Genomic DNA, 23,068 nt, shown 5'->3' on the forward strand with positions numbered 1-23,068 from the left:
ACGTCGGCATTCCACATCTCCTCGCCTCCAGGTTCTGTCTGGTAAGCAGCTGAAGTACTGGTATCCAACAGGTTTGAAACCAGTAAGGCATATGATTTCAACTTCTTCCCCAACGGAGTACAGTTTCCTTTCATTCTAGAATTAAAACAGAAATCAGCACATTGCTAATGTTATGAATAATACCTTCAAACACCTCGGGGTCCTCCTGGATTCTTTCTGTTCCTTCACTCTTGTATCTACTCAGAGTCTGCTCAATTTCTACTTCTAAATATGTCTCAAAATTCTCTCCTTTCTTTTGCCATCATCATTGTCTTTGCTTACAGCATGTATTATCTCTTACCAGGACAACTATCTAATTGGTCCCTCTTCTAATCCATCTTCCATATTGCTGCTTAAATTGATTAGAATATATATACTTATTTTAATTAATAACTTGCTCTCCTCTGTATATGAGATGGCTTACTATTGCAAGAAAAAGAAAACTATATATGAATCCTGTAGTGGCTATAAATGGAATAAAAAATGTATCCTGCATACGCAGCAAATATAGGCAGATGCTGTGGTAACACACTGACTACAAATCATTTGAAAGTGTTCCTAATAACCTATTTATCATCATATACTTTCCCAGTTAATGTGTAATTAAAGTACAACTCCTGGCATTTGGGGTTCACTAAAAGATTTTAAAGATAAGATGGGTTTTATATTCTTAGCTTGGAATATGAGATTTAACCCACTTTCCCATCCTCACCTCTTGCCATTTCTTCCAATAGAACCTATCATCTAGCAAAACAAAGCCATCTGCTATTCTTTGCACATAATACTCTCTTTCATGCCTCCCTGTCTTTACCTGGCTGTTCCCTCTATCCTCAACATCTTCTCTCTTCTGTTCTCTCAAGGCCCAACTCAAATAGAACTTCCTCTGTGGAGAATCTCTTTCATTTCCCCAGCTTCATCAGGTGTACCATCCTTTCAGTTTTGGGGGGAAACTTGTACAAAGCTCTAATTTATGTTTATCACATTTATCATCCCCACCCCTACACTTGAGTGGCACTTCTATTACCAGGTCTCCCCTCACAAACCTTTACACGGGGCTTAATAACTCTTTGCTGAAAAAATGCAAAACACTCTCCTTCTTAGGAAGACAGTAATGTAATAGCAATGTAACTCTTTCCTTACCTAGTGGGAGACAAGTACAGAGAATTGACTAGGAAATTATTCTCTGAGAATCGAAGTTGGGAATTTTGAGGGAGGTGAAAGCTCAATCGTCAACATTTGTTATTACTTGGCCATGTGATTCAACTTTTCTCCTAGAAGATGATTAATTTCCTGAATACAAAAAAGAGCATTCCATCTTTGGTTATTATGGGTGTGGCTGTGTTTCCAAGGGAAATGGCATGATGAGTAGTATTAATGATCTAGATGTTTTATTCAAAGGCTGCACATTTTTCCTGCACATTCATCCTGAAGTAAATTATTGTCATAAACTTCTGCTTCCATTTCTTTTATGAAGCTATAACATGTAAGTGTATGTTGCAACCATCAAGCTTTGTCCGACATATCTGCTAGACCGACTAAACAAGAACTCATAGTCACTGTCACTTGCCAGTGGGGGTAGGACTTGTGTCTTGGTCACTGAAAAGATATCTTCACGTGCAATGACATGATTGCTCTAGCCTGAAATGAGGCATACCTGCCTCTGTTTGACTCCATATAAGGAGCATTTTGCTACTAGGAATCTAGAAGGTACTCATTAGGAAAATTTAAAATTGTATTACTTTTGTGCAAAAGCTATCATCAGGTAGGAATTAGGCCTTTAATAAAGAACAAATTAAAACAAGGAGTGAACTTATTCATGGAAATGGAAACATATAATCTAATTTTGTAAAGAGTCATTAGAAGAATGAACCACTGTTTAAACCCTTTGTGTGTTTTTAAAATTAGAATGTCAATCATTTTAATACTTTATTTAAGCAGCTGGCACAAACAGGTTAAAAATTATTTAGGTATCTGGATCTGATAAAATGTAATTCTGAGGATACTGTTGTAGGGCAGGGACTGGAAAACTTTTTCTAAAAAGGGCCTTGATCATCAATTGCAGGTCAGGCAGTGTCTGTCACCTTGTGTCACAGTTGCACAAAACAGCTATGGTCATTATGTAAACAAAGGAATGTGGTTGTGTTCCAATAAATTTCATTAAAAAAAGAAAAGAAAAGAATACAGAGGGCAGGTCAGATTTGGTCTGTGGGCCATAATTTGTTAACTCCTATTCTAAAGGATTCGTTTCCAAAGTGTGACTTCTGAACTAGCAGCATCGGTATTACCAGGGATCTTGTTAGTTATGGAAGTTTCTGGGCCCTGCTCAAGATTAGCCTCTAGTGCATCTGGAGTGTGAGAATCTCTGGTTCTAGAGTAAAGACTAATCGACATTACTCCCCCTCCAAAATATTTCCTCCCCCTCACAACTTTAGGCCTGGTACCTTATACATGAACAGAAGATGAATGAACAGGGAAGATACATTAGCCCAGACTATGCTCCATCGATATTTATTTGCTGGCTCTGGAGAATCGAGGGTATTGATTTTTCATCATAAATATGATACAGTTGGAAACAGATTAAAGGCCTTACTGAGTTTAAGAAAGGTAAACTTTTTTTAATAAAGGTAAAATTGATTAGGGCATATGCCTCCCGTGATCAATTTTAAATATTATCTATCTCCTGAAAGTTTATATCTAAAGCCACAGAACTGTCTAACAAAAAGTATTTAGTTGTTTTTAATCATAGGAACATATAGTGGTTTAATGAAAAATGATAAAATTAAAAGGTATTAAAACTGTACTGACTGCTTAAGAGTTCTATAGGTTTTTAACCTAAGAAGCCATTACAGACTCAACACCTCCTATGTTACAGTAAAGACTAGTTTGTTTCTCTGATAACGTGCCTTAGATAGGGGGTTACTTTGCTCAGATTCAGAAATAAACAGTCAGATCTTAGTTGCAGATTCCTACAGAAGTCATCCAAACCATTCTCCACTCACATAAATGTACCACCACACGAGTTAGTAGTGCAGGCACACAAAAGTGTGTGTGTTAGTTTGGTCTAGCAACCAGGTATGAGGACACCTCCAGGGAATTCACAGTGAAAAGTGATGGAGACTTTCTAAATATTCCTTTTTTACTTTTTAAGTCAACAGGTATTAAACTAAGAAAAAAATAACTGTAAATAAAAGAAAGTGTATGTTTCCTAAGTTCTATTTTTTTGGATTCCAAACCTAAAGTAAAGGTCAGGATGCTTACCCGGATAAATGCATTTTCTGGAGGGACTGGTTGAGGACACCCTGAATCTGATTCTAATTCAGGGAGGTCTATTTCTTTCACTTCCTCATCATCACTGATGCATGGTTGTCCACTAAAAGGGAAAAATAAACGTGTGTATAATACAATAAATATGTGTGTGTATATATATATATATATATATACACATTTACATGTTTGTGTATACACATATATGCATGCATATATACACATTATATATGTGTGTATATATATATGTATATAATACATTTAAAAAAGAAAACAGAGAGAAAAAGGGGTAGCAGCCGATCTAACACCTCACTGATATGTTGTGTTGGAATAGGTAAAATTCTAATCATTTCTTTACATAGCAGTAAGAAAATAAATATCTTAACTGTCTAGTTTAGTAGTGGTGTTGGGGGAGATGCCCTGCTCTCTCCCCGTATCCATCCTTACTCGTTCTGCATTATGGAAAATGTGCAGTGCTCCACTTGCCGCCTCTCCCCCTCACAGCTTTTCCCTCCTTGCTGGGGGGCAGGGTTGTTGCATTCTCGGGTTCTTGATCTCTTGTAAGTAGCATCACACGTGCTCCAGGAAGACCAGCAGCCCCAGTTCCCGTCTACAGCATCTGGAACACAGGAAGACCCATCCACCGATCATGGTGCCTCTGGGAGAATTGGGGCTTTGAAGCCAGGTCAACTTGGCTTCCTCACAGTTTAGCTGTGGGAGCCTTTGTGGAATATCATAGGGTTATTGTGAGGATTAAAAGAAATTATCTGTGCAAAGGGCCTGACATATCACCTGATTTCCCTTTCCTGTTCCCACAGCCTGAATAAAATGGCAACAACTATGAATCATTTTCAACTATCAGCAACATATCTCACACATACATATATACATAAATATATGTATACATGTGAACTTCTTCCAAATAGAATATATATAAAATTACATTTTTAAAGGTAATAGACTATATTCTTACTCCCATGACAAATCCTCTTTCTAAGGAGGGTTAGAGGTATGAACATTGCTTGGTCCTGTATGAAAACTTTGGTTGTGTCTTAATTTATCCCTTATTACAAGCCACCCTCATTCTACATTATAATGCACAAGAGGTTAACAAGAGCATCACATATTTTACTTTATAGTGTGTTTTATTATTTTATCTATTTTATGTTATAGGCATTGTGCTGTATATTTTATATATATATACACATATATAATTTTTGGGTATATAGTGGCATTATCCCCATTTTATGGATGAACAGACTGAGGCATAGAGAGGTTAGGTGACTTTCCCAAGGTCACAAAGCTGGTAGGTTACAGCTGAGATTCACATCAGGACTGTTTGACCTTTGAGTCTAACTTTCTCCAGGCCTGTTTTCCTTGTGAGTTTGCATAAGGTGGAAATTGCTTAAGCAGTTCTCTTATGCAGAGAAGTTTTGTTTTGTTTTGTTGTTTTCATTGACCAACCTACAATACCTTTGGGAGGGGAAAGCTTCCTACCTCATAGCAAGTTACTGACACTTACTAGATTTGTAATCCGGAGAGCGCCTCTCACAGTTCTCACCGTAGGTGCCGCTCTGGCACACGCACAGACATTCAGTCCCTGAGAGCGTGGGGTGGCCGTTATTAGGGCATCGAGCACATTGGCAGGGGTCAAACTTGGCTGCATATTCTCGATAAGCTCTCATGAGGTTGTTCCGTCTTGTCACCGCACAGGGGATATTTCTTACCAGGTCTGTAATGGGAGCAAGCTAAGAGCAGATGGGAGAGAGGAGGTCCAGTCAGAGTCACATCTCTTTGGCATATGTTGCCATCATCGCCCAATTCCCGTAGAACGAGAGGCAAGGTACGGAAAATCCCACACTTCAAAGGGATTGTTGTAGAATATGGTATATCTGTCGATTGGACTAGCGGAGAAAAGCCCTTCCCATGAGGGTGGGGGAGCTTCTTTCCCTTCTACAGTGGGTAGAGCAGCTATCTGCAAGGTTAGCTGGCTTCTGTTGTCCCTAAAACATGGCAGGTGTAAAGTATCTGGAGCTTACTTTCCCCAGAATTCTACTATGGAGGAAGCCTCACATGAGGTGTCTCTTACTTGGATTTACATCGACTTGTTTATTAAGCATCAAATGCATGCATCAAAGTACTGAGAAAAGTGACCAAGAGTTAGGCAGCTCAGGAATGCTTTGCTGAAGGCTCATCAAGTTTGACTCAAGGAGAAAAATCTGGAAAGTGTGAAGAGAGGCTTTCAGTGTTCTTTGTTTTTCCAGGGACACTACTACTGGCTTTTGATGGAACCAGATGAGAAAATGTGGAGAGACAAAATAGAGAAATGAACTTGCTGGTAGGATCAATAGAAGAATTACAGTAACAAATATGGAGCTAACACAAAATCGGGGTTCATTTTTTTTTAACATCTTTATTGGAGTATAATTGCTTTACGATGGTGTGTTAGTTTCTGCTTTATAACAAAGTGAATCAGCTATATGTATACATACATCCCCATATCCCCTATCCCACCCTTCTAGGTGGTCATAAAGCACCGAGCTGATTTCCCTGTGCTATGTGGCTGCTTCCCACTAGCTATCTATTTTAAATTTGGTAGTGTATATATGTCCATGCTACTCTCTCACTTCGTCCCAGCTTACCCTTCTCCCTCCCCATGTCCTCAAGTCCATTCTCTTTGTCTGTGTCTTTATTCCTGTCCTGCCCCTAGGTTCTTCAGAACCATTTTTTTTTAATTCCATATATATGTGTTAGCATATGGTATTTGTTTTTCTCTTTCTGACTTACTTCACTCTGTACGACAGACTCTAGGTCCATCCACCTCACTACAAACTCAATTTCGTTTCTTTTTATGGCTGAGTAATATTCCATTGTATATGTGTGTCACATCTTCTTTATCCATTCATCTGTCGATGGACACTTAGGTTGCTTCCACGTCCTGGCTATTGTAAATAGTGCTGCAATGAACATTGTGGTACATGACTCTTTTTGAATTATGGTTTTCTCAGGGTATATGCCCAGTAGTGGGATTGCTGGGTCGTATGGTAGTTCTATTTTTAGTTTTTTAAGGAGCCTCCATAGTGGTTGTATCAATTTACATTCCCACCAACAGTGCAAGAGGGTTCCCTTTTCTCCACACCCTCCCCAGCATTAGTTGTTTGTAGATTTTCTGATGATGCCCATTCTAACTGGTGTGAGGTGATACCTCATTGTAGTTTTGATTTGCATTTCTCTAATGATTAGAGATGTTGAGCATCCTTTCATGTGTTTGTTGGCAATCTGTGTATCTTCTTTGGAGAAATGTCTATTTAGGTCTTCCAGGGCTCATTTTAATTAACATTTTAAAACCTCAGAGGAATGACTCTCTAGTGAAGTGTATGACTCACAAGTGCCGAGATGGGCAGCTGGACCTCATTTTCCTACCATAACCTGTAGAGCTCCAAGTATCTTCATGCTACATGTAAATCATTCTGCCTTCATGATGATTGAACTCCTTTATTTTCATTTAAATGAAATGAGCAGAATAGCTCCTTAAGGAGCTTTTTAAAATGTGCTTATGTTTTAGGCAAAACTGGCTCAAAGTGGCATATGACTGATTTGTGGACAAAGTATTTCATACCTAATAAAAATCACCCTTTAATGTAATTACAACAAATATAAGACTGGTAAATTTAATCAATGGTGATAGAAACAGAAAATCAAATGGGTCTAAAATCCCATTTACCCCACAGAGCTATAAATGAAGATTTAGCAGGGCTTATTAAATATAGAATTGCAAGAAAAGTACAGAAATCAAATTTATTACATACATGGGGAGTAGAACACTACTCCAGGTAAGTTTAGGCATTTTCATGCACTAAACTCCCTCTTCTGGTATTTAATGTGTGCTGGGAATTCTAAATGCTGTACTACAGAATGCTTGTTTGAACAGCATAAACAAGAGATGTTTAATTTAATGTTTTTTAAAAAGGTATGTTGTGCATACACACTAAAGAAAGACATTTCTTTTATCATCTGAGAAGAAAATGGAAAAGGAGTTGTGTGATGTACAGTTTGGGCTGCCAGAGAACTGCCTTAGCTCTTACCCATAATGCTTTTCAATCTTACCTTAAAGTCAATCACAGTAGGATTTTCCTTCACTGATTCTAACCACTCAGAAAATATCTTCTCTTCTGGACCAGAACTCCCTTTCTCCCACGCCAAAGCTGCTGCATACTCACTCCTCCCTCCTTGAACCAGGGATATGGATTTCTCTGATCCCTGAATAAATGAACCTGCAAGGTATTTCAAGAAAATTACTCGTTTAATTTTATTGCAAATTCAAACTTGAAAGTAAAGCCTATTTGCACAGGAGAAAGAAGCAGATGGCAGAGTCATGTAGCTCAATTAAGTAAACTAAGTGAAAAGCAAGAGAACACGTCTCTTGTCCCTATAGGGAGTTTAATAATAGAAATGATAATAATAGTGCCAACAGCTACCATTTATTAAGCAACACATGTATGCCAGGCACTCTGCACTCATTATTTATGTAATTCTCTTAACAACCCGGAGCAGTAGGTGTTACAAACATGGACATTGAAGCCAGAAGTAATTTGGCCTGGAACACATGGATACTAAGGGGGCGGAGTGGGGCTGGGATGCAGATGTAGCCCAAGGCCTGAGGACTCTGTCTCCTGCTCTTTGATGCCAAGCCTCCCACTTTTGACTTATATGGGCATATGTCTTGGGCCCCTGGAATAACGTAAACCACATGGTTTCTGGTACCCAATCAGTTGACTGCCATGCCATAACTGACTACAATTACAGAAAAATGTTGATAGAATACCTTTAAGCTTAAAGACAGGAGTAAAAGTACAACTAACCAAAAAAAAAAAATCTCAAGTTAAAAGTTGGCACAATGTTGCTTTAGAGGTACTGGCGTTTACTCTATACAGCACAGATCTTTCATATAAATTTTCAAAACTATTCCTCTTAACTAATGGTGTCTTTAATATGGGTAGGAACTGAGTAATAAGAAATTATAGTGAGAAATAAAATCAAATGGGAAAGAGGCTAGTGATATGGGTAATAGTTAATGGCATTAATCTGGTGTCTGTTCTGGAGTGTCAGTAAGGATCAGCTATGCCCCCAACTGTTTAGAAATTCTACAGTAGGAGAGTCTAGGTTGATTAGAACAATGGGTGAAATACTGTCTCTATGAAAAAAGTATGGTCCTTTTCAAAGTGAGCTGCTTAAGAGGGGTATAAGAAGAAATTTTTAGAGTTTTTTTGCATTTAATTTTCAAATAAAATAAGGGAGAAATTATTATTTGCCAATATATCATATACCTATTGACGGTGACTCTGATATGCAGATTGATATATGTCATAAATGGATTGACACTGGTAAGAGCTATATATGCTAAGAATGGGACCCTGAAGAAAGAACTAGTTAAGTCTATTTACTATTCTATTAGCTACTTTGAACAGAACGCTTACAAGTGAATAAATTGCTTAAAAGGATTCCAGAAAGAAAATGCAGACTGAAGATGATACCAACAGTGCAAACATAAGGAAAACAACTAATAGAAGGAAGAGCAGACACTTCTATTTCTTCCACAAGCTTCTCATCAATCACAACATGAGTTTGACAGCAAGCCACTCTCAAAACATATCAAAAATTTTAAGGAATTTTATGAAGTATTATCATTATGATATGAGCAAGACAAGGAAAATTCTGTTTATTTCATATAGATTATCTTTTGATATTTTCTATTTTGCACACTTGTATATATTTTTGTCCATAATGTATTTTTAGAAATAATATATTTATAAACATTTGTTAGTAAGTATACATATATTAGGGATATAGCCTCAAAAAAATTTAATGGTACCATTACAGATTATAAAAATTTGGAGTCAAATGATTTAATCAAAGTAGCTCAGAGTTAGAAATAGACAAATCAAAGCTCTTTTTTAAATTTTTATTTCTTTTATACAGCAGGTTTTTATAAGTTACCTATTTTCTACATATTAGTGTATATATGTCAATCCTAATCTCCCAATTCATCCCCCCCCCCAGCGCTTTCCCCCCTTGGTGTCCATACGTATGTTCTCTACATCTGTGTCTCTATTTCTGCCTTACAGACTGGTTCATCTGTACCATTTGTCTGGATTCCACATATATGCATTAATATACGATATTTGTTTTTCTCTTTCTGACTTACTTCACTCTCTATGACGGTCTCTATGTCCATTCACATCTCTGCAAAAGCCCCAATTTTGTTCCTTTTTATGGCTGAGTAATATTCCATTGTATATATGTACCACTTCTTCTTTATCCATTCGTCTGTCGATGGGCATTTAGGTTGCTTCCATGACCTGGCTATTGTAACCAGTGCTGCAGTGAACACTGGGGTGCCTGTGTATTTTTGAATTAGGGTTTTCTCTGGGTATATTCCCTGTAGTGGGATTGCTGGGTCATATGGTAATCCTATTTTCAGCTTTTTAAGGAACCTCCATACTGTTCTCCATAGTGGCTGTATCAATTTACATTCCCACCAACAGTGCAAAAGTGTTCCCTTTTCTCCACACCTTCTCCAGCATTTGTTTGTACATTTGCTGACGATGCCCATTCTAACTGGTGTGAGGTGATACCTTTTTGTAGTTTTGATTTGCATTTCTCTACTAATTTGTGATGTTGAGCATCTTTTCATGTGCTTCTTGGCCAACTGTATGTCTTTTTTGGAGAAATGTCTATTTAGGTCTTCTGCCCATTTTTTAATTTTTTTTTTTTTTAATATTGAGCTGCATGAGCTGTTTATATATTTTGGAGATGAATCCTTTGTCTGTTGATTCATTTGCAAATATTTTCTCCTATTATGAGGGTTGTCTTTTCATCTTGTTTGTAGTTTCCTTTGCTTTGCCAAAGCTTTTAAGTTTCATTAGGTTCCATCTGTTTATTTTTGTTTTTATTTCCATTACTCTAGGAGGTGGGTCACAAAAGATCTTGCTGTGATTTATGTCAAGGAGTGTTCTTCCTATGATTTCCTCTAAGAGTTTTATACTTTCCGGTCTTACATTTAGGTCTCTAATCCATTTTGAGTTTACTTTTGTGTATGGTGTTAGGGAGTGTTCTAATTTCATTCTTTTACATGTAGCTGTCCAGTTTTCTCAGCACCAATTATCGAAGAGGCTGTCTTTTCTCCATTGTATATCCTTGCCTCCTTTGTCACAGGTTAGTTGACCAAAGGTGTGGGGGTTTATCTCTGGGCTTTCTATCCTTTTCCATTGATCTATATTTCTGTTTTTGTACCAGTACCATACTGTGTTGATTACTGTAGTTTTGTAGTATTGTCTGAAGTCAGGGAGTCTGATCCCTCCAGCTCCATTTTTCCCCCTCAAGATTGCTGTGGCTATTTGGGGTCTTTTGTGTTTTCATACAAATTTTAAGATTTTTTTGTTCTAGTTCTGTAAAAAATGCCATTGGTAATTTGATAGGGATTGCATTGAATCTGTAGATTGCTTTGGATACTATAGTCATTTTTACAATATTGATTCTTCCAATCTAAGGACATGGTATATCTCTCCATCTCTTTGTCTCATCTTTGATTTCTTTCATTAGTGTCTTATAGTTGTCTGAGTACAGGCCTTTTGTCTCCTTAAGTGGATTTATTCCTAGGTTTTTTATTCTTTTTGATGCAGTGGTGAATGGGATTGTTTCCTTAATTTCTCTTTCTGATGTTGCATTGTTAATGTATAGGAATGCAAGAGATTTCTGTGCATTAATTTTGTGTCCTGCAACTTTACCAAATTCATTGATTAGCTCTAGTAGTTTTCTAGTGGCATCATTTGGATTATCAATGTATAGTATGATGTCATCTGCAAACAGTGACAGTTTTACTTCTTTTCCAATTTGTATTACTTTTATTTCTTTTTTTTCTCTGATTGCCGTGGCTAGGACTTCCAAACCTATGTTGAATAATAGTGGCAAGAGTGGACATCCTTGTCTTGTTCCTGATCTTAGAGGAAATGCTTTCAGTTTTTCACCCTTGAGAATGATGTTTGCTGTGTGTTTGTCATATATGGCCTTTATTGTGTTGAGGTAGCTTCCCTCTATGCCCAGCTTTTGGAGAGTTTTTATCATAAATGGGTGTTGAATTTTGTCAAAAGTTTTTTTCTGCGTCTACTGAGATGATCATATGGTTTTTATCCTTCAATTTGTTAACATGGTGTATCACATTGATTGATTTGCATATATTGAAGAATCCATGCATCCCTGGGATAAATTCCATTTGATCATGGTCTATGATCCTTTTAATGTATTGTTGGATTCTGTTTGCTAGTATTTTGCTGAGGATTTTTGCATCTATATTCATCAGTGATATTGGTCTGTAATTTTCTTTTTTTGTAGTATCTTTGTCTGGTTTTGGTATCAGGGTGATGGTGGCCTCGTAGAGTGAGTTTGGGAGTGTTCCTTCCTCTGCAATTGTTTGGAAGCGTTTGAGAAGGATGAGTGTTAGCTCTTCTTAAATATTTGATAGAATTCACCTGTGGAGTCATCTGGTCCTGGACTTTTTTTGTTGCAAGGTTTTTAATCACAGTTTCAATTTCATTCTTTGTGATTAGTCTGTTCATATTTTCTATTTCTTGCTGGTTCAGTCTTGGAAAGTTATACTTTTCTAAGAATTTGTCCATTTCTTCCAGGCTGTCCTCTTTATTGTCATAGAGTTGCTTGTAGTAGTCTCTTAAGATGCTTTGTATTTCTGCCATGTCCATTATAACTTCTCCGTTTTCATTTCTAATTTTATTGATTTGAGTACTCTCCCTCTTTTTCTTGATGAGTCTGGCTAAAGGTTTATCAATTTAGTTTATCCTTTCAAAGAACCAGCTTTTAGTTTTATTGATCTTTGGTATTGTTTTCTTTGTTTCTATTTCATTTATTTCTGCTCTGATCTATATGATTTCTTTCCTTCTGCTAACTTTGGATTTTGTTTGTTCTTCTTTCTCTGGTTCTTTTTGGTGTAACGTTAGATTGTTTATTTGAGATTTTTCTTGTTTCTTGAGGTAGACCTGTATAGCTATAAACTTCCCTCTTAGAACTGCTTTTGCTGCATCCCATAGGTTTTGGATCATCATGTTTTCATTGACATTTGTCTCTGGGTATTTTTTTATTTCCTCTTTGATTTCTTCAGTGATCTCTTGGTTATTTAGTAGCATACTGTTTAGCCTCCGTGTGTTTGTGTTTTTTATGTTTTTTTCTCTGTAATTGATGTCTAATCTCATAGTGTTATGGTCAGAAAAGATGCTTGATATGATTTCAATTTTCTTAAATTTACTGAGGCTTGATTTGTGACCCAAGATGTGATCTATCCTGGAGAATGTTCCATATGCACTTGAAAAGAAAATGTAATCTGCTGTTTTTGGGTGGAATGTCCTATAAATATCAATTAAATCTACCTGGTGTATTGTGTCATTTAAAGCTTGTGTTTCCTTATTAATTTTCTGTTTGGATGATCTGTCCATTGGTGTAAGTGAGGTGTTAAAGTTCTCCACTATTATTGTGTTACTGTTGGTTTCCTCTTTTATAGCTGTTAGCATTTACCTTATGTATTGAGGTGCTCCTATGTTGGGTGCATATTTATTTATAATTGTTATATCGTCTTCTTAGATTGATCCCTTAATCATTACATAGTGTCCTTCCTTCTTGTAACATTCTTTATTATAAAGTCTATTTTATCTGATATGAGTATTGCTACTCCAGCTTTCTTCTGATTTCTGTTTGCATGGAATATCTTTTTCCATCCCCTCACTTTCAGTCTGTATGTGTCCCTAGGTCTGAAGTGGGTCTCCTGTAGACAGCATATATATGGGTCTTGTTTTTGTATCCATTTAGCAAGCCTGTGTCTTTTGGTTGGAGCATTTAATCCATTCACGTTTAAGGTAATTATTGATATATATTTTCCTATTACCATTTTCTTAATTTTTTGGGGTTTGTTTTTGTAGGTCCTTTTCTCCTCTGTGTTTCCCACTTAGAGAATTCCTTTAGCATTTGTTGTAGAGCTGGTTTGGTGTTGCTGAATTCTCTTAGCTTTTGCTTGTCTGTAAAGCTTTTGATTTCTCCATCGAATCTGAATGAGATCCTTGCTGGGTAGAGTAAACTTGGTTGTAGGTTTTCCTTTCATCACTTTAAGTATATCATGGCAGGTGGATTCTTAACCACTGTGCCACCAGGGAAGCCCCTGCCCTTTCATTTCGTCTATCTTTCTGTCCATGTAGTTTTTGTTCCACAGGCTGCAGGATTGTTGTTCTTCTTGCTTCTGCTGTCTGTCTTCTGTTGAATGAGGCTATCTAAGAGGCTTGTGCAAGCTTCCTAATGGGAGGCACTGGTGGTGGGTAGAGCTGGCTGTTGCTCTGGTGGGCATAGCTCAGTAAAACTTTAATCCGCTTGTCTGCTGATGGGTGGAGCTGAGTTCCCTCCCTGTTGGTTGCTTGGCCTGAGGCAACCAAGCACTGGAGCCTAGAGGCTCTTTGGTGGGGCTAATCTGGAGGACTCCCACCAAGGAGTACTTCCCAGAACTTCCACCGCCTGTGTCCTTGTCCCCATGGTGAGCCATAGCTGCCCCCCACCTCTGCAGGAGACCCTCCAAGACTAGCAAGTAGGTCTGGTTCAGTCTCCTGTGGGGTCACTTCTCCTTCCCCCTGGGTCCTGATGTGCACACTACTTTGTGTGTGTCTTCCAAGAGTGGAGTCTCTGTTTCTCCTAGTCCTGTTGAAGTGCTGCAATCAAATCCCGCTCGCCTTCAAAGTCTGATTCTCTGGAAATTCCTCCTCCTGTTGCCAGACCCCCAGGTTGGGAAGCCTGACATGGGGCTCAGAACCTTCACTCTGGTGGGTGGACTTCTGTGGTATAATTGTTCTCCAGTTTGTGAGTCACCCACCTAGCAGTTATGGGATTTGATTGTATTGTGATTGCGCCCCTCTTACTGTTTCATTGTGGCTTCTCCTTTGAGTTTGGATGTGGGGTATCTTTTTTGGTGAGTTCCAGTGTCTTCCTATCAATGATTTTTCACAGTTAGTTTTGATTCCTGTGCTCTCGCAAGAGGGAGTGAGCACACATCCTTCTACTCTGCCATCTTGAACCAGTCCATCCAAATCTATGTTCTTAAGTGTGCTTTGCTTTTAGAAAACAACATAAATGTGTCTCTTTTTTTAGGCAAATTGTCATTGTGATTAATAAGCATTAGTTGAGAATCTGCTATAAGCCAGGCACTAAAAACTTGGGTTGGGGAGTTGACACAATTCAGGAATATTAGCAGTGTGTCAGCTGGGCAGGATTGATAGTTGATTAACCAGTTTGGAGACTATTGCAGTAGTCTCTGATTTTGCAGTGTCCCTACAAGCTGAAAACTAGAATTCATATTTGACATTTTCTCATCTCTATGTTGGATGGATTTTATAGTCGTTTTTTTTCAGTAAGTATTCAAGAATGAATATTACCAGAATTCTCTCATGTTTTGAGACATCTTTCTGTTACCTCTACATATGAACACATTTTCTTTTCTCTTTTAGAAATTTGTGGACATTCCTCTATCATCTTGTAGTTTTGCATTTTGTCAAGAAGAAGTCTGACGCCAGCCAGATTTTGTTGTTATTCTGTAGGGAACTTGTTCTTTCAGCTAGGATACTTGAATTCATTTTAAAAATCTTTGTATTTAGTTAATTAACTAGAATTTGTCTTGAAATTGTATATTTGAACAATATTTCTGATACAAATAATGAAGACAAATTTCTTCCTTTATTTCAGGGGCTTTATATATATATATATATATATGTGTGTGTGTGTGTGTATATTTATTTATATATATTTTTAATAATAGTTTTTCTGTTTCATTTCTTGGGCTCTCTATTTCAGGAACACTAATTCCCATCTATAGAATTACATTTGTCATTCCATTTCCATTAGATATTCTTTAGTAATGGTTAATATCTGGATTTTTTTCTCTGCATTCATTATGAATTACTTTAGATTTTTCTTTATTAATTTTATCTTCAGACAATTATATTTTGAAGTTGCAGTGTCTATTTATAACTATAATGGCAATACTTTTCAATATTTGCTGTCTTTGTATCTTAGCTTTGAAATCTTCCTTTTCAATTAATTCTTATATTTAATGTTTTTATCTCTGAGCTTTTGATTTACTGAATTCACATTCTTATTAAATTATTCTATTGCAAGACAAACTGGTATAGAATCTGTACATTGTTTGGTTTATATTACTAGATTGATTGTTTGCATACTGTTCTTTTTTGGGGGGGTATAATACAAATGTGTAGTTGTCATGTCAACTCTCATTTTGCTTATGCTCAACATGGGCATCCACATGTAGACCATTGATAGGCTCTGACATTTAAAACTACCTATTTATTATTATAGTAAATATGATATTATTATCTGTTCCTTGGCTGTCCTCCCATGACCATATAAATTTCATATTTTGGGAGATTTTGTGGTTCTGATTTCCTTTGTTCTGAGCAGAAGTAGCAATCAGTCAGGAAGAGTAAGGAAATAAGAAAATTTTACACAGAGGAAGGAGCTATTTATAATGGCAAGGCACAGAAGAGAGCATGACTTATTTAAGAGACTGCATAAAGTTTAGCTAGGCAGGGAGAGAGGCAGGAACCTATCTTCAAGGCTGTGTGAAACCATGACAAGTTTAAGGCATGAGTGTTTCATAAGATTTGCCTTGGAGAATATTCCTTTAACAGAAAATGTGTAGAATAGATTGGAAGAAGGCAAGACCAGAGGCAAGGGAATGAGTTGGGAGGCCTCTGTGGTAATCCAGGTTGGAAATGATGAATGGAAGGCATGTGTATGGAAATGAAGAGCTGGGGAGAACTGGGAGAAATATTAAGGAGGAGGAATGACTACTTATTGGATGTAGAGGCTAGAAAGAGGGAGGGAGAAATCAAAGAGAGCACTCAGGTTTCTGGCTTTGTTGCCTGAGCTTTTTTAATGTACTTCTCTTACAACTTATTTGTCTTTTTTTTAATTGAAGTATAGTTGATTTACAATGTCTTGTTAGTTTCTGGTGTACAGCAGAGTGATTCAATTTTTCATATATATGGATATATATACACACACACATATATAATTCTTTTTCATATTCTTTTCCTTTATGGTTTACTACAAGATACTGAGTATAGTTCCCTGTGCTATAGAATAAGACCTTGCTTATCTATTTTATATATAGTAGTTTGTATCTTCTAATCCAAAACTCCTAATTTGTCTCTACCCCCCCTTCTCATTTGATAACCATAAATTTGTTTTCTATAATATGTCTATGAGTCTGTTTCTGTTTTGTAATAAGTTCACTTGTATCATATTTTAGATTCCACATAGAAGTGATATCATATGGTGTTTGTCTTTGTCTGACTTACTTCACTTAGTATAATAATGTCTAGGTCCATCCACATTGATGCAAATGGCATTATTTCATTCTTTTTTATGGCTGAGTAGTATTCCATTGTATATATGTACTACATCTTCTGTATTTTTAATGGTTGTCTATATGTATCCTTACTTTGTAAGTTCCTTGACTGGAAGACCTAGTTCATGCCCATCTGTACAATGCTTTACAATGCTTAATACTGAGTTTTGGCCGATAGGAAGAATCAATAAATAAATAGGAAGAATCAATAAATCAATAATAATTTATTAATTATTCAGTTAAATAAACTAAATAGGAGATAAAGAAAATCTTAACCATGTCCCCTTTTAAGCAGTACTAATATTTGATTTGCTCCCTTCCCCCACCACACATAGGGCTCTGAGGCAAACAAATGAAGCTAATGAAAAGTGAAAAATAGTGTAGTCACAATCATGTGCAATATGGTACTTAAATTATGGCCAGTCAGGACGCACTGGGTAAGCTGCTAAGAGAAAGCATTGTTACCTCCATATTTCTCTGACAGCTTGTTAGTGGTGCACCGGTGTTCCACTTTTGTTTGCTTAAAGAAGAGGTAGCGTTTCTTTGTTTCAACCCGGATGCAGTTTTGGGCTTCTGCCTTCGTTAGACCTAGGAAATGGAATACAAGCAAAAAACCCTGAGAATGTACCATGGAGAATTCAGGGAAGAGGAACATGAGGCTCTGGGCACTTGGGGAGCTACAGGTACTCCATATCAGCACACAACTCCTCCACTTCCCGTGAGCTCAAAAGATTAATGGCTTTTACTACAGAGGCAGTCCTTCACAGGCCCTGGGACGTGCTGAAGAGAAGAGGTATATATGAGTCCCTGCCGTCTCCCCCATGGGGATCATGTTGGCGTCTCCATGTTGCCTACACACAATAAATCTCTAAGCTTTCCTGTCCTGCTGGCCACTGCCCTTGTATAGCCTCACAAGTCAAGAGATAAACACATGCTCTGTTTGGTGCCCCGCTGACAGGCCTTCTTTTGGGGCCACAGCTGATTCTGTGAGAACTGAGTCCATATCCCTTCTTCCCCTGTTCACCACCTAAAATGTAGATCTCATTGGTCACCTCTCCTTCCCGGAACACTCATTCTCATACTTGGCTATGCTTCCTCTCCCTGACTTAGCTGCTCACTCCACCTCTACCTCCAAAACGCTTTCATTTTACTATCAGAAATTCTGACTTCCTGACTCATGAACTCTTCTTTTATGTCCTCGATGACTGTTCACTCTTTCTCCTCATCTTAATTCAAGCCTATACTTGATATATTTCCACTGTTGTCTCCAAGGGAGGTTGATGCTGCCTCATTCCCAGCCTCTTTAGGAGTTGGAGCTGGGCTTGATATCTTCCTACTTTCCCAGTGCTGCTTTCATAGGATGACACTCCACAGTTTTATAACTCTTCTAAAAGTCTTGTTGCTCTGAAGCCCAGGACATCCAATTCTAATTCCTTTGGTCTTCATTGTTCTTATCTTTTAACAAACTTCGAAGCATCATTTGTTAAAGATTTTGGTATCTGAATCAGTCTTTTCCACCCCAGTGCCAGCTATTATTCTTAATGACTTCAAAACCGATGGGGATGTCAGGGATTGAGTGGGACAGAGCACAGAGAAACAGGCCTGGCTGTTTGGAGGCTAAGTTGTACTGCTTATCTGGGGTAATTTGAGGAGAATAAATGTTTCCTTTTTTTTTTTTTTTTTTAACAGCTTCCCAAGTCACCTGGTACCCCAAACACCTAAACTAGAATCCAGTTTTTTTGATGTTTAGTTAAAAATTGCCTTGAAAAATACAAGCTCATGAGAGATAGAGCTGTTATGTGAGCTCTTAAGCAACTTAAAGCAAAGTAGTTTATCAGATACTGATTCTTAGGGTTGCAGGTTACAAGAGGCAGGGAAGAATGTTTTCAGAGCTGGATGTGTCATGTGAGTATGATGCTGAAATTTAAACCTGAGGGCGCAGATCAACGAGGAATGAGGCTGAGTAGATGGGGATGGGGCTTCCTACTTCACCGTTCTTTCAATAGTTTGACCCATTCAAAGAGATGTATTACAGGTTGGAGTAAAGAATTCTTGGTTTGATGGCTGTTTTGGTCAGACTGAATAAACACAACTCATTTTTCTTCTGGTAGTATTGTTCTTATAAGTGGGTCAGGCAAATGTTTAGGCCACATGAGGAAGTTAATACGTCTGTGGTTCACAACTCTTATCCTTTCATTAGGTTTCTATGATTTATAAGTGAAAATTAAATTGTATGTGACCAATTCACTAATTATAACATAATTAATTAACTGTAAAGTTAATTACATTTGCTGAGGGTTATAGGAGAATGCTTAAAGATTTGAATGATGAATCTCTCTTATGAGTTGTGGTGTTGGTCATGCAGTGATCAAAATATCAAGGCTTTATCAGTGAATTTCTGTGCCGGCCTTTTCTTCTTCACAAGATGTCCTATAGCTTGTGCCTGACCCATATCCACACTGACACAGGAGTTTCTTGATGCTGAAGCACTTGCCCTCTCAAGCCTGAGTGTCCCTCTGATGTGACACAGAGATGAGTATTTCAGAAATGTCCTCAGCTACTCTGACTGGGCAAAGGTCAACAGTGTCAATCAAAAATGTCATACTGATTGACGCAGTGGTTGAGTCCACCTGCTGATGCAGGGGACACGGGTTCGTGCCCTGGTTTGGGAAGATCCCACATGCCACAGAGCGGCTGGGCCCGTGAGCCCTGGCCGCTTAGCCTGCGCGTCCGGAGCCTGTGCTCTGCAGCGGGAGAGGCCACAATGGTGAGAGGCCCGTGTACCAAAAAAAAAAAAAAAAAGTCATACTGATAAATAGTGGGGTGTACAGTTTTTCTCCTCTAATTCAGAGCAGAAAATGACTTCCCAGTCAAAGGACTTTAAAATTACCATCTTGTATAACATGATATTTTAATTGTTTAATGTTGTCTCTGTATTCCTGAAATTCTTTTTACGTTGCACGCTGAAGCAATGCCAACTTTTATTCAAGGTTTTAAATTGACTATGGGACACTGTGCAGTAGAGGAATAAATCAAGGGATGCAAATAAAAAACAATTTAATTTTGTTTTATTCTTCTTGCACTGGAGAAAGTACTATGAAGTATTCAAGTCATTTAAAAAAATAATGACAAGGGATATAATTCTTATTGAATAAAGCAAATAATTCTTATTGAATAGAGCAAATAAAAACTAAGCCTAAACTCTAACTCTACATTATTGAGAAGTAAGGGGAGAAGGACTAAAAGAGGGAAAAGGGAGGAGGCCAGAATATGTATTCATCTGAAGAGTGGGCAAAAACAGGTAAGCACACCCACCGGAGAATTCCATTTTATTGAGATTTGTTTCTGTCTGAGTGAGCTTCATCTTAACCACAATTAAAATTGAGCTCCAATATTATTATTGTGACTCAGAGAAGTATATATATACATGGAAATGCACATATTTAATGGCTATAAGAATATATATTACATATAAAAATATTGAATATAAGGATATATATCTTAATATATTAAATATATATACACATACTAAAATACTATGTATATATATAGTGTGTGTGTGTGTACATAGGTGTGTATGGTTATATATTTCCAGTTTTATATCATATCTCAAACTCCCTTTCTTTCTCTTATTATGTGTGGCTCTGTGTCTGAAGTCTCTATTTTTATTTAAAGAGAAAAATATGGAAGGTGAGAATATTTCAGGAAGTATAGCTCATCACTCTTCATTTTTGTTATGGGGCTTCAACTATTAAAATGCTGGATGGTTGATTAAAGATTCACATAGTTCTTTAACTGACCTGAACTCTAAGCCTTTAGAGGCTTTGCTGTGAATGCATGATGAGTATAGCTTATCAAGTGAGAAATTATTCTTGGCTACAGCAGCAGTGACCAGAATAATTTTATCCCAAGGGTGAGATGAAACCAAGTCAAGGGCCAGAGACTTCCCCAAACGATTTTTGCTCATCATAAATTTTGATGAAATTCATCAAGCAAACATTGCTCCAGTGGAAAGGATAACTGTAAGGAGACATAAGAGGCAGGCAGTGTGGAAAGCCCATCACAGCATAAGTCTTTTGGATTTCAGTAACTCTGTCAGGCAAAAAATTTTGAAGACCTTCTTACTGAAAATCTTTCTCAAAGACATTTATCCCATCTCCTGTCTTAAAAAGCAGATCATGATGGACATCTGATCAATTAAGGTTTAGAAGGACTCAGGGAAGCCCCATTAAACATTACCATTTGCCATAATGAGATATTAAGAACAGAAGGATTGAAACTCTATTGACCTCAGAGTTGGCTTGGTGTCTTTTAAAATAAATTCTTAATTTCTTTTGTATAAAAGTTAAATGATCAGGGCTTCCCTGGTGGCACAGTGGTTGAGAGTCCGCCTGCCGATGCAGGGGACACGGGTTCGTGCCCCGGTCCGGGAAGATCCCACATGCCGCAGAGCGGCTGGGCCCGTGAGCCATGGCCGCTGAGCCTGCGCGTCCGGAGCCTGTGCTCCGCAACGCGAGAGGCCACAACAGTGAGAGGCCCAAGTACTGCAAAAAAAAAAAAGTTAAATTATCAAGAATTCTGATTTATTTAGGGGAATCTGTCAGTTGGGTTCTGGTTATTATACAATTTCCTAACCATGTTCTCAAGATAGAAGCATCACAAGGATGCTGTGTCATTTCACACAGGAGCCTGAAAAATTTCACACAGGAGCCTGAAAAATTTATACAAAGGTACTTAAGTAATAGTAATTAATATTGGCAATCTAGGATAATAAGAAACCAAGATTTATTTTTTATTAAAAAAATTTTTTTTTTTGCGGTACGCGGGCCTCTCATTGTTGTGGCCTCTCCCGTTGCGGAGCACAGGCTCCGGACGCACAGGCTCAGCAGCCATGGCTCACGGGCCCAGCCGCTCCGCAGCATGTGGGATCTTCCCGGACCGGGGCACGAACCCGTGTCCCCTGCATTGGCAGGCGGACTCTCAACCACTGCGCCACCAGGGAAGCCCCAAGATTTATTTTTTAAACCAAGGTTTATATTGTTATTTTATATGTAAGCAGAAAAATATCACTGATTATATCCCAAGATATAAAATTGCAATCTTTCTTCAAATGAAAGTGCTTCCCATCTGGCTTCAAGTTTTGTCACCAGTAGGTGCATATCTGGCCCATATTAACTTAGTCCCTTGTCAAGTCCTTAATCGCTTTTCATCCTTTGCCCTTGACTTTCAGTTAAAATCATTAAAAGAAAAAGAATTAGTCCAGTGGCTAGGACTTTGCGCTTTCACTATTGAGGGCCTGGGTTCAATCCCTAGTCAGGGAACTAAGATTCCAAAAGCTGCTCGGCCAAAAAAAAGAAAAAGAAAAGAAAGAAAGCAAGAAAAAAGACTGCCAGTGGATTTGCTGTAATTACAGTTTTATAAAATTATTATCTCCTATAAAATTGCTATAAGTAAATTATCTTTTAGAGTTTAGTTCCAAGACAAATTTTGTTTTCCTTGAGGTGATGGCATGCGTCTCTCTTTAGTTTACCACTACTAAGCAGCTTATGATGTTCTTAATGTCAGGAAATTCTGGGTCAAATCTGATGCCCAAAGAGGTGAAGCCTGTTTATTTTTCCTTCTTCTTTTTGTCTGAATTTTCTATTTCTATTTTATTTCCTTGAGTGTACTTTTTGGGTTTTCTTCATATCGTTTTGGAAATAAAGCAGGGTCGAAATAAAGTCAATAAAGAAGAACTAAAAGGATAGAGAAAGAGAAAAATGTATTGCACACTATCTTATCAGTTAAAAATGAAGGTTGAAGAAAGCGAACCTGAGTTCTTTAGTTCTTCCTTGCTAAACTGATAGAGGAGATCATACACGCCTCCCAGGGAGCCAGAGGTGAAATAGTGAGTCCCGAAGTCATCAAATATCCGGCTGTATAAAGCAGAGTTGTATTCTAGAGGCAGGTGGTTAAGTGCTTTCAAAAAGACATCAGAAAGCTGCAGATCTTTAGTTTTCATTGTGAAATTTAAGACTTTTATCACTTTATGGATCCTAATAAAACTGGAATCCTAAATGGAAGAGGAGAAAGGATTTAAAAAAAAGATTATTAAAGGTAATGAAAGCTTGAGGGATCAAGCATTAAATGTTTACCATCAGCTTCATTCTAACCACAGCATTACAATAATTGTTAACTCTCCATTGCATGTTCCCACAGACAAAATGATAATTTTCATTTTATTTTTTTCCAGTACCTCTTCCTCAGATGTTCAAAATGGTAAACAGATTAAGATGACCTCAATCATGTAAACTGTGT

General features: G+C 37.6%; 1 protein-coding gene across 1 annotated transcript in view; it reads right to left on the reverse strand.

The window, feature by feature from the left end:
• Window positions 1-23,068, reverse strand: part of C6 (complement C6) — an 86,205-nt gene that overhangs the window by 32,143 nt on the left and 30,994 nt on the right. Inside the window, exons 7-13 of the mRNA XM_022598482.2 lie at window positions 22,583-22,823; window positions 17,237-17,359; window positions 7,411-7,577; window positions 4,826-5,051; window positions 3,751-3,922; window positions 3,298-3,409; window positions 3-135 (exon numbers count right to left, since the gene is read on the reverse strand). Of these exons, the coding sequence (XP_022454190.1) occupies window positions 3-135; window positions 3,298-3,409; window positions 3,751-3,922; window positions 4,826-5,051; window positions 7,411-7,577; window positions 17,237-17,359; window positions 22,583-22,823 (1,174 nt within the window). The remainder of the gene's footprint in view (window positions 1-2; window positions 136-3,297; window positions 3,410-3,750; window positions 3,923-4,825; window positions 5,052-7,410; window positions 7,578-17,236; window positions 17,360-22,582; window positions 22,824-23,068) is intronic.

This window comes from Delphinapterus leucas, chromosome 3, assembly GCF_059928025.1.
Source record: "Delphinapterus leucas isolate spDelLeu-1000000601 "Yukka" chromosome 3, BTC_Dleu_Yukka2, whole genome shotgun sequence".
Taxonomy (NCBI): Eukaryota; Metazoa; Chordata; class Mammalia; order Artiodactyla; family Monodontidae; genus Delphinapterus; species Delphinapterus leucas.